Below are 12,009 nucleotides of genomic sequence, written 5' to 3'. Positions count from 1 at the left end.
TGATTTTCAACTGTTCCCATGCTTCTTTTTCCTGCTGAAGGGTAGATGTGGCACCAAGGGATCTGGTTAGTGGGCGTGGTTGTGATGGGCTGACAGTTGGACCAGATGATCTTAGTGGTCTTTTCCAATCTTAATGATTCTACTATTCTGTTCTAACTCACAAAGCCTATGATGTTCCCCCTTCAAGGCTATCTGATACTTTTTTTTTTTGTTTTGTTTTGTTAAGAATATATACTTCCTTATTATTATTGGATGATTTAAGAAATACAGCATAATTAACACCATAGCACATCGTAGTGCATTAAGATCATATTTAGTACCTTCCTAGAAGTTTTGTTATCTAAAGCTTGAACTTTGGATGTGTTTTGAATGTGTGTCTGTCACATTCATTCACTAGAAGCAGAGACTTATCACTTGTCTTGTTGGTTATACTTCTAGATGTTTACAGAAGGCTTTGTTGTGTAATTTGTGCTCCTGCAGGTGCTTATTGCCCAGCAAAGCCAGGGTGCCAGTTCACACCCTGCAGGGATCCTTCTTAGACACTCAGCCCAGTGCAATTCCTGGAACCTCTCCAGCATGGGGACTTTGGGCAACAGTTGGTCTGCAGCACTGAACATGCAGCTATCTCAGTTAGCTTAAATTAGACTGAAATCCTGAAAACCAGCTGAGCAGCTTGTTCTCAGCATTTAGCTCAGGAGTAGGGAAACATATTTTGTAGCTGCTGAAAGCTGTTAAATATCTGCTTTTAATAGAACTAATTTACAGCAACAAACATTTTGGATTGTGTGCCTCTTTCAGTGGCCCAATTAATATGGCCAGGCAATGAATGAAGGCACCACTGGGCTGTGTTTACCCTGCAGTGCTATGTTAGCAACCTGCTGGTCCAGCTTGCGAGGCTGCTCCTCTCTGCATAAACACTGCCACTGTTAGGCTTGGATTTACTAGCCATTAAGCGAACGCATTTGGCACTGCCTCAATAATGCATAGTAGCTGAGGAATGCTGTCACGATACACAGCCTGAGGTTTCTGGGGGGTCTTCCCAGAACTGCACCTGGTTTGCTGCTTAGGGGGAATGGGCTCAGATGAGAATGGAGAAGAGCTGAGGCAGCCAGGGCTGGCGGCAGTGACTACAAGCTGTTGTCTTTCCACGCAGGAGCAGTTCTGGATTGTGCAGTGGAGATGGGACCTTAGTCATGCTTCTAAACTGCATTCAAACTCCAAATGTGTTGAAGGTTTTAGCACTGTTAGGGAGCAGGTTCTCTGAAGAAATTCCTGGCATTTCCTGGTTCCACTCAGGCTGAAAAACACTGTGAGAATGTGGTGGTTTTTGGTATGTCCATTTATGGGCATGAATCAAAGGAACTGCAGGGAGGAAAGAAGTGGAAAATGGGAGGAAAAATAAGTTAACTGAGCTACTTCCTCTCTCAGATTCTTCTTGGGTTTTGGGCAAAGCCTGATACTGGTATTTCATCCCAACTTCTCCTTGCTAACTACTTCCATATGCAGGCATAGTATAACATCAGTTAAAGCCACATTTAAGCAGTGTTTTTGGTGGTAGGATGCAAAGTCAGAATGATTGAGTTATTACATGTTTGGGTAAGAGTATTACTGTGCCTTCTTACATTTAATGTCCTTTTCAGTGTAATAGTACTTTCTTCAAGTGCAGTGTCTGAAAAAGCTGTGCTACATGAAAAAAACACAAATGATATAGAGTATGCTATTTCTAGAGATGTGCCCAAAAGTCAGTTTTCTCAGCTGAATCTCCAACTTTGTGAGACAAACAGATGGATACTGTTCAAAGACTTATTTGTTCCCAAGTGGTTATGGATCACTAGAAGTAGATCATTCTTAAAGTGTTTCTTAACTAGTGTCTTTTGGATGTTTCTTAGCTCAGAGGAATCTGACAAATTTCCATCTGGACAGTAAAGCCTATTTCATATGAAAAGGATATAATTCGTGCCTGTTTTTCACATCTGTATTGTGTTAGAAAGCTGAGCTGCAAATCCATGCAAATGTGTTATGGGACAAAACTCTAAAATATGATGGCTTAGAGCTATTTCAAAAATGATTTGATTACTCTGAGCTCTAGCCGCCTTGAATTCCTATTTAGTGATTAATTCAGTATCACTTATTTAATAAGCACTGACTTTACAGTGGTGCTTTATGTACTGTATTATTAGTATTGTTGGAGATTCATTTTAAGGAGACAGTCATTTGATTGAATATACCTTCATATATGAATGAGGTATTTTAAAAGTGCAGCAGCAAGCCCACATCACAGAATTTTCTGAGGATGCAAACTCAAACATCCAAAAGCAAACTCCCCAAACAAGGTATTCTGGAAGGAATGTGAACCAACATTCTATCCCATGTAAAAGTGGCTTACGATTTTTGAAGTCAAGTTTTTACTCTTGCATCCATATATCATGGGCATGAAGAATGAAATCAGGAAACATTTTTATGGTTGAAAAACCCACATTTTAACCATTATTAAAGATGCCATAAATTCCACACAAGGGCTCCTTTTTCCCAGGATATCTTTGAAAGAAATTTGTACATGCAGCGTGATTCATGCCTACACCTCCAGGAGATCTTAAAGGAAATTATTTAAATTTCTTTACCTTCCGAGGTAAAAACCTTCAGAAGCCTAATGCCTGTGAAATGTGTAAAATGCATGCTTCTGGCAGAAGACTACAGAATGTGCTTGGAAAAGGACTGTAAATCATTATGTTGCAGGAGATAGCCGAAATGTACAGTCCTGGATGCATTCAGGGGAGAGTAACAACTTGCCTAACACATTTGTACACACAATATACTTCCTTACTTTAATTCACAGCTATAAGAGCACAGCATAGTTAAAATATTCTAGCAGGAGGCCTCTTCCTACTTTTCCTCTGGCCTACACGGCAGTGTGGTAATTTGTCAGATGGTGGGCACAGCAGATGTACCTGCATTACCAAACAGAGATCATGGTTCTAAACTGCTTTAGGGGTGCCCCTTTATGGGTGCCTTGAGTTAAGTGCTGGCCCTTCCTGAAGCAGAGTGCCTCTGCTTCTAGCCAGTCTTGCAGCCTCATATGCCAGACACAGCTGGTGGGCAGTGGCAGGGGATGCCACTGTGCTATGCAGCTTGGGGTCTGTGATAAAGCCCCTGCTTTAGAAGCAAAACCTGAGTGAATCTCATAAGCCAATTATGAGATGTGGTAGGATGATGTTATATGGAATGATCATTCATTGTAATGCCTAATATCAGTTTTGCCCGCTTTAAAAAAACACAGTGTAGGTTTTTAATCAATAGGCTTGAGTGTCATCATAAATTCCGTGTCTCTAAGAGTGTTAATCCCAACCTGCCAGATCTACTGTGCTTCTTTCTGTTCCTCTGATACTGAGAGCTTCTATAATGGTGGCTATGAATGAAGTCCACACACGTCCTGTCCCTGCTGGAACCAGAGTCTTAATATTTGGAGGTGGAGAAACAGTAGCAGTTGGACACCCAATCCTTGTGGTTGTACAAATGTTTGAAGTGTTTCCAGGGTGAACTGAATGGCTGCATGGCATTCATAACCTGCAAAAAAAAAAAATAAAAAATAAAAAAAAAAAGAGAGAAAAGAAGTGCTGGAGTCTCAGGGTGTGTAAGAGCCAGAGGCTACCCAAAACTATTTCTTACAGGACACAGAAGGCCACTTCCTCATGCCAGGAGAATTCCTCTTATTTTTGAGAGGAAGGGGAAATGTTTCTGTGGCCTTATGCAGTTTGGCGAGTCCACTGGAAAAGACTCATGTTGACTTCCTATTAGTTTAGAACCCCGTTGTCCATCATTAGTCAAAGCTGGTGTTATACCGATTTGCTGCTAATGCTAGCTGAAATCAATGGGCTTGGAAGGTTCTCAAGAAGGATGGACATTTTTGTAAGCTAACATTCTTTCACCACCAGGAAATTCCAGATTGAACTTGTTTGCCTGAAAAGGATTCTTGTTGGGGAGCATGTGTTTTTTCTGAAAACAAAAACTAATGCTTCTAGTGCAAAGGTTAATTTTAAATTCAAAGAATCCCCTAGTCTTAATAAAGGAGCAAAGTCTGTTACTAAATGTAGGACCTAGCATAGAACTAAAGAGTCTCAACTGTCCTTCCATTTTTTTCTTAAGCTTGGACCATCATCAAAATGTGTGGCTCTTACAACATTTCCAATCTGCTGGCCTGCAAGAGTTTGAATCAAAAGATGTTTTACAGACCAAACTGACAGCTAAAAGATTTGCCCCCAGTCATTAAGGAGGAAGATAATCCAGTTATTCTGCATTTAAGTTCAGTACTCTCTCCACCAAAACATAGCAAGATCTTAACTTGGGTAGAAACATATGCAAGTCAGCATTATTTCGCATGAAGTTTAAATCAGAAGATCTTAAGGAGTCCCTTCCAATCCATATTACTCTACAACTTGCATGATATAGCTCATTAACTCCTAACAGAGAATTCTACCAGGTTTGGATTTCTGGATTTGATTCAGGTTGGTTTTTTAATTACATGTGGTTAAAGATGAAGTCATATCCAATGAAACACCACAGTAAGACTAAGCACGTTGCATGGATAGTGGGATTGTATACTACAGTAATTAGCTGGCTCATTTTAAAAGCATGAGTTTAAAAACTACATGATGCTTAAGGAACCTGTTGCTCATTCTAATGTGATACTTGGCTTGGCAGAACTAACCTGGCCCTGTCCTCCGTTCAAATTCAGAGTAGTATAGTACGGTTGACTCATTATCTACAAAACAAGAGGCTATAAGATAAGTGATGTAAGTTTTTCTTCTCCAGAAACACACTCGGGAACAATCACTTAATTCTTCTTACTTAGTACAAAACAAAGCTCACTGAGAAATACACAATAGTGAAAATAAATGAGATGTCAAGCCATTTATATAAAAAATATAAATACTTTATTTTCAACTAAAAAGGTGCAAACATGTAACTTTTGGTCATACTTCTCAACAAATAAACTGTCCAAAAGAGCCATAGTCAAAGAAAGAAACAAATGCTCAAGTGGAAAGACTGATTAGCTACAGAAAAGTCATTTTTCTTAAAGCCACTTGATCAATAAAGTGGAGGTAGATGCATTTTGCCAGACAGACGAGTGCTTTGTACGGATACAGGCATCTCAAGTCTAACACTCTCCATCTCAGACTCCACTCATCATTTCACTCTGAGCAGTTTCCACAAAAGTATCCATTTCATACTTTGAATGCATTGTCAGACGAGCTTCAGATCCTACCTATCTTGTTCCAAAAAAGAAGGCTATCATTGAAATATCAAAGCATTACACATAGGCACAAAACTTAAATTAATTTAGATAACTGTACAAATATATATACACAGTATTTACAATATTAATAAAAAGTAGCTTGTTGCAGGTAAATTAACTGCCACAAGCTGTCCAGTCAAATAGACACGATTCTGATTCTTGCTGACCAAGCCATGTGAATCAGAGTGTCAGAGCTGAAACGTTACGGTCCTGACTAAACAGAACACCTGCTTCGCACTTTTCTGGGTGAGGGTTTGCATTCCAGCTGTTGCTGTCACTTATACCTGTGTCAGCAAACATGCTTATGGTCTCCTTCTCAATTGCACTACTAGATGAAAAAAAACACTGTACCACATTAAGGGAACATTCACTTAAGTCTGCTTTTCCCGTGCATTTCCCTTAACCCCTTCACACCGCCTCATGAACAGCATTGTTCTGAAGCTGTGTCTTGTTGTGGTTCCACAGTCCATTTTACCTTCTTCAAACCACTGTCTGGGGTCAGTAGACAAATTGTCTTAAGTCACATGGAGTAGTTTGTTGAAATAAAAAAAAAAAACTGATTTAAATACCTTGTGCTATTGAATCATGTTTACAAAATGAGATGCAAATCAGTTCAAGTTGAGAATCTAGTTAGCGGCTCCTCCTGGCTTTATGCCATGTCTCCATACATCTTCCTGTAGTACAGAGACTCAAAGATGTCATTGTCTCCAGGGCAGTTGTAGTGGCAGGCACAGGTCTTGATGAACATCATTTTCCTTTTCATGATCTCTCCATCGGGGCACTTGAACTCCACGGGGAGGGTGGCTGTTCTGTGGGGTGTGCAGCAGCGCCCGTCAGTGCAGACACCACAGAACTTAGCTCTGTACGTCTTCACGCTGGTGCAGCCAGACAGCTCAAACTTGATGGGCTTGGAGATTTTTGGGGTGCGAATGCACTTTTTGCCTTTCTGTTAGGATGCAAGTGAATACAACATGTTTAGAAGGTATGCTTTGATATAGCACTAAGCTTGCATGTTAAGAGCAGGCAGATGCACATTATGGCACTACATGAAGCAACTGCCTATTGAAAATACTACCATTAGTAGTGCAAGTAAGTATTACAAGTATTTAGTTGTAGATTATTCACTTCTGGAGCAAAACTCAAATTTCAAGCACTTGAAACTTACTATCAGAACTCTACATTTTTCAGTAATAATTTCTGCCAGGAAACAGAAGCATCCTAGAAGATCATTCATTAAGGATGAGACTCTTTACCTTGATGTTCTCCTCCAGGTCAGCTTCACAAGGTCTGACCATGCACAGTCTGCTCTGCTTCTCCAGTCTGCAGAAAGCATTATCATTGGTGACCCTGGTCGAGATGCCCATGCCACAGGTCTTGGAGCAAGCACTCCACTCAGTAGTCTGCACCAGGCAGTTGGCACGCATCATGGTGGGGTCTGGGCCGTAAGTGTCTTCCAGTCTGTAAGCTGCAGGGGACAGACAACCAGGGTGAGCCCACCATCTGAAATCATACCCTGATGGATGTTCCCACCTCTCCCAGAGAAGTTCAGGCAGCCACCTGAGAAACGACCCCACTCACTTCTGCGCTCCAGCTGCTGGAGCAGATCCACATCAGCTCCCACACAGATTCCCCTTCCCCTCAGGCTGTCACTCGAAGCGCGATGCCCACTCACCGGCCAGCGCGGGTCCCACAGCCGTCTGCTCCTTGGCTTCGTCGCAGACCCACTCCTCGCAGCACTTGCCGGGGAGCTTCACTCGCCGCGGGTAGGGGCAGTCGGGGCTGGGCAGACGGACGTCCATGCTGCAGAGAGGCACGCAGCCCACCGCGCCGTCCAGGCAGGTGCACTGGTACTTGCAGCTGCTCTGGAAGGACTCGCCGCTCCGGTACACCATGCCGGAGAAGACGCAGGGCGCTCCGTCCCGAGCTGCGAGGGAAGGCAGGAGGCGGGCGGTCACACATCGTCCCGGCCGCCGGGACCCCCTCCCCGCCGCCTGCTTCCCCAGCGGCCCTCACTCACCGGTGCAGACGCCGATGCGGCGGTTGGCGGGGGAGCCGAAGTCGCAGAACAGCCCTTTGTGGTGGTCGCAGGGGTCGCGCTCGGTGCACAGCTCGCCCAGCTGCTTGGCGCAGACGCGGCAGCAGCCGCAGCCATCGAGCACCAGGGAGACGCCTGCGGGGCAGCTGGGGCCGGGCCCCGAGCCGCACTGGCACTGCCCGCTGCACTCCTGGCCGCGCACCTCCTGAGCGGGGGGACGGAGAGAAGAGGCCGTCAGTCGCGCCGCCGGGCCGGGCCAACGGGGAGGGAGCGGGGCGAGCGGCAGGAGCACTTACCGGGCCGAGGAGGGCGAGCAGCAGGGCGACGGAGAGGCTGGCGGGGAACATCCTGGGGCTGTTGTGCGATGAGACGAGACGAGACGGGACGGGACGAGGTGCAGCGTTTCTCGCTGAGGCTTCTTTCAGCAGCGCGGTGCGACGCTGTCCGGGTTCGCGCTTGGCCGGCAGTGGCTGCTCTGCTCCGCTTTGCTGCTCCTGAGCCCGGCGGGAGAGTGCTGCGTGACTGCCGAGCTCCGGGCCGAGCGCCCCTTTATAGGCGGTGGCGGCGCGGCTTCGCCAATGGGCTGAATGGGGCCGCGGACAAACAGCGACATTCCGCGCATTCCTGCGCGCCGCGCCGCCCGCCCGCCCCGCCCCGCGCGGCCGCCGCCGCCGCCCCGGAGCGGCCCTGACCCCTGGCTCCGCATTCCTCCGCCCGCCCCCCCGGCCCGAGGCACCCCCGCGCCTCTTTTTCCCTTTTTTTTTCTTTTTTTTTTTCTTTCCGTGTTCGCCTCATACGAGCCGCGTCCAGGGCCGTCCCGGGCCGTGCTGGAGGCACGCGGGCCGAGGCCGGTTGCTAGGGGCGGCCCGGAGAATGCTCCGCCGCCCTCCCTCCACACGTCCCCGGCCGCGGTGCTCTGGGACGGGTGGGGGCCCGCCGGTGTCGGCCCCCAGCGCGGGCTGCCCGCGGGCCGGCCGTACGGCGAACGTTTTGCACGACCAAAAAAGGTATAATTACACGGCAGGATATAAATTGCCGCTGTGTCCTACTGAATCATACTGAGTATTTGTAACGTGTTCCTGCCCTAATAGATGCTCTCTATGAATAGAGAGAGTGCCTATTTACTCTGAGATACTTGGCACGGCGAGTGGAGGCTGCAGCGTGGAAGAAGCGGCTGTAAGTCCCCGCTGCCCGCCTGCAGCTGTCATTCCCCAGCACATCCCCGCGCCTTCGTTCTTGCTGGGATCTGTCCCGCTAGGACAAGGGAATGGATCAGTGTGCCGCTGTGCAGCCCAAACCCAAACGCTGCGGTCTGCTTGTGTTGGAGTCCCAACACTGGAGACCCTGTGCTGCTGGCTGTGACTCACCAGGTGCCCTGTTTGTGCATGTGTGTGTGCAGGGCAAGAGAGCCTGAAGAGAAGCGCTTCCTTCAGAGTCCCGTTTGTTGTTAGCCTGTCTTCTATGTGTGTGACAGTGTGCCACCAGATGGAGAAGGACATTTGCCATGTAGAGTTTGGACTAAATCATTACAGATAACTGCTTCTTTCTATTTTTAACCCAAAGGATGAGTCTTCCCCCACCTCCCCTTGTGCCATTTGAATATTCGGTGATGTCATGCTGTTTGACCTCAGCTTTAGCACGAGGAATGCCTGCGTTTTGGCTTTTGACCTGTAGGAGTATGTCAGTGCTTAATGAGGGAGGCTGCCCTAGTGCATCTCATTAGGCAATTGAAACCAAATGGATTTTGAAAGATCCCATCATTGTATGTAACCCCGCTGCCGTTATTCTGCTTCTTTCCATTCTTCTGTACTATATTTGCATACCAATGCTACAGTAGTGCAGTTTATGTGCACCGAATTCTTGAGGAAAAAAAAAATCATGTAGAGTCCCAGCAGGCTGAACTGTATTGTACAACTGTACTTCTGTTCTGCCAAGCCTGTGCTTTGGCTGCTAAAGTCATTTGGATGTCATTGCTTCTACTTGAAATTCTCCATAAAAAGAAATGAGATTGGCTCTGAAAGACAAGAAACCCTGGAGGAACAGTTATGGTAAATAATATACGTCCCCAAACATGAGGCCTCCCGAAATCTGTTTGCTTGAAGGACTCTGATGGCCCCAGCGCTGGGTAAATAATATGTGTACCAAACTATGTATGACATGCATACCAAAATGCAAATGTAACCAGGTAAACAGAATGCCTTTTTTAAATGCCTAAATATGGTAGGGGAACATCAGAGGGAGAGAGGCTCCAGACGTGTTTTATAACTTTCCATGTAAGAGGCTTTTTCAGAGAATCAATTTTATTAAACAAAACCTAAGAATCTCACTGACAGAAAAAGTATGTTTAAAAGTAACAAACCACCAGAAAGCCAGGAAATCCAAAATTAAAGGATAAATCTGTCCTAAGTCCTCGCACTGCAGGCCAAGTACAGCAAGTCCCATCCTTGCTGCCCTGAGAAAAAAGGCTTACACAGGCGTTTGGGCTGCAGGCCTAGTACAGGCCTTGCACTGCCTGGGAATTAGCTGGGAATTAGCCCCGAGTCACAGTGTGTACCAGCCAAAGGCGCGGGGTGAGTTGGAGCCCGCCAGGCTTGGTGTTTGGTCATTTGGTTCCTGTGCTGCTGGCTGTGACTCACCAGGTGCCCTGTTTGTGCATGTGTGTGTGCAGGGCAAGAGAGCCTGAAGAGAAGCGCTTCCTTCAGAGTCCCGTTTGTTGTTAGCCTGTCTTCTATGTGTGTGACAGTGTGCCACCAGATGGAGAAGGACATTTGCCATCGATGCATAAAACTGCTAAACTGCACTCCTTTCGGCTTCCGCGCAGGTGTTTATACAGCACATGCCTTTAAGATAGTATATTTTTTCTGCTGAAATTAGGAATTCACTCCACGGCCTTGCAGATGTGTTTACACAGCTATATACGGTATGTGTGTGTCTGCATCAGCTCCCGTTGGTGCAGTCCGTTTGGTGAAGCCTTGTAAAAGGTACAGGTGTGGATACTCTGCATTCCTCTCCTGTGTTTTTCCTTCTCTTTTTTTTTTTTTCCTTCCCCCCAAAAAGTCACTTGATCAGGTATCAGACATACTGAAAACCTGGCAAGACTACAGGAAAGCGGCTAGACTTGGAGTGTTTGTGTACTTAAAGAAAGAATCTTGCACATTTTCAACTTTCAGTCACAGATATTTTTTTATAAGAGCAATTGGAGGTCTGAGCCAGCCCTCAAAGCGGAAATCAAAAGCTCCCAGAGAAACATACCCGAGGAATGCAAGTGTGATCCAAGAACCATACGCAATGCACATACAGGACTGTCAGTCTTATAGGAAGTCTTGCCATATAAGGACATCTGGACCCTGGGCTGTTTATCGTCACTATTGGCTTGAAGCTAACTTTGGGCATTTCTGGCCGGCCTCGGGCTTCCTACGCCAATTAGTTCCTTTCCCAAAATGCTCACCAGAATATTTCTTAAGAACTGTAACAAATATATCTCAAAATCTGGAGAGGTCTCGTTAAAGCTGCGTTAGTAAGTTTTTGCTTAAAATGCATATTCCAGGCAAGGCTTGCTCTGCTAGCTCAGAAATAGGCACAACATGTAAATAAGGAGATTTATCCTTATGTGGTTCCCCGGTATTTATCTTTCTTAGAAGTCATCTGCTGACTTATTCTATGCATCTGTAGGCACAGAAAGTACTTCTGCAGCAGACTGCTACATTTTAACTCGTCCTTTTCTGTAGGCACAGAAAGTACTTCTGCAGCAGACTGCTACATTTTAACTCGTCCTTTTCTGTAGGCACAGAAAGTACTTCTGCAGCAGACTGCTACATTTTAACTCGTCCTTTTCTGTAGGCACGTGTGCTCACAAATCACCAAAGGGGATAGAAAATAGAAAATTTCATTTCCCAGGCACTGTCAAGCCAACTATCCACACTCCTGTTTGTTGCACTGGGTCAGTCACATGGCTCAGCTCTCTGCACTGAAGCAGTGAGGTTCACATCCTTTCACCTTGTCAGTGAGGTGTTATTTGCTCATCAGTGTTAGCTCTTCGTCACAGTGAACCGGAATGAGCAGGCTGGGCAGCACAGCGTGTGACATAGGGCCTGTGGAAATGTTCACTGCTGGACTTGTGGACCTTGTCCAAGTTTTTGAAGATGCTGGATTGAATTGTCTGTGAGTGTAATCTGGGGGTTTCATTGAATGCTCTGCTGGCGACCAAAGTTCTGAGTCCATTGAGCTAAAGCTCCTCACCAGCATGGGTAGAGCAAACTCATTGGATACAATTGCTGTTAATGAATCCGTGTTTTGTTGTTTTCTGTAAACTTAGTTATTTAAACTTACTTTCTTTATATTTGAACGTGTAACGTTTTATTACTTCTGGAGTCACTGAGAATGTTGCTTTAAGCTCTTGGCTTCATTCTTAAAAAGTAACCAGAGTATTTCATGAATGCGTGTGGTCTTAAAGCGGCATTGCTGTAAGATGAATAATCAAAATGAGTATTCAAAGCACATGTGAAACTATTTGTATGAGAGAGAGATTGTATGTAACACAGAGCCAAAAGTCTTTCACTTACCAAGCCCCAGGTTCAGTACATCTGAATGCATTCAAGTAAAGTGCCATAGATATTTTCAGTGTTGTAGGGATCTGTATTCACTATATCCATGCAGTCTGGCTGTGTCCTGTTTCTGTAGC

General features: G+C 45.6%; 1 protein-coding gene across 1 annotated transcript; it reads right to left on the bottom strand.

Moving 5' to 3' along the window:
- Window positions 1-4,908: 4,908 nt before the first annotated feature.
- CCN2 (cellular communication network factor 2) lies at window positions 4,909-7,878 on the bottom strand. Its single transcript, XM_085217283.1, has 5 exons — window positions 7,625-7,878; window positions 7,311-7,533; window positions 6,966-7,217; window positions 6,547-6,758; window positions 4,909-6,239 (listed from the first exon to the last, which is right to left on the bottom strand). The coding sequence occupies exons 1-5, from the start codon at window positions 7,673-7,675 to the stop codon at window positions 5,943-5,945; spliced, it is 1,035 nt and encodes a 344-aa protein (XP_085073409.1). The 5' UTR covers window positions 7,676-7,878; the 3' UTR covers window positions 4,909-5,942.
- Between the last annotated feature and the right edge of the window lie 4,131 nt (window positions 7,879-12,009).

Source organism: Meleagris gallopavo, chromosome 2 (genome assembly GCF_905368555.1).
Source record: "Meleagris gallopavo chromosome 2, MGAL_WU_HG_1.1, whole genome shotgun sequence".
Taxonomy (NCBI): domain Eukaryota; kingdom Metazoa; phylum Chordata; class Aves; order Galliformes; family Phasianidae; genus Meleagris; species Meleagris gallopavo.
This window is presented reverse-complemented; position numbering and strand designations above follow the sequence as displayed.

What these genes read in the sequence shown, in the direction of transcription:
- CCN2 (XM_085217283.1), bottom strand. Translation starts at nt 7,675, where the DNA reads ATGTTCCCCGCCAGCCTCTCCGTCGCCCTGCTGCTCGCCCTCCTCGGC. An exon ending in TGCTCGCCCTCCTCGGCCCG is followed by an intron (nt 7,534 to 7,624) that starts GTAAGTGCTCCT and finishes CCCCCCGCTCAG; the next exon opens with GAGGTGCGCGGCCAGGAGTG. An exon ending in CCGCATCGGCGTCTGCACCG is followed by an intron (nt 7,218 to 7,310) that starts GTGAGTGAGGGC and finishes CTTCCCTCGCAG; the next exon opens with CTCGGGACGGAGCGCCCTGC.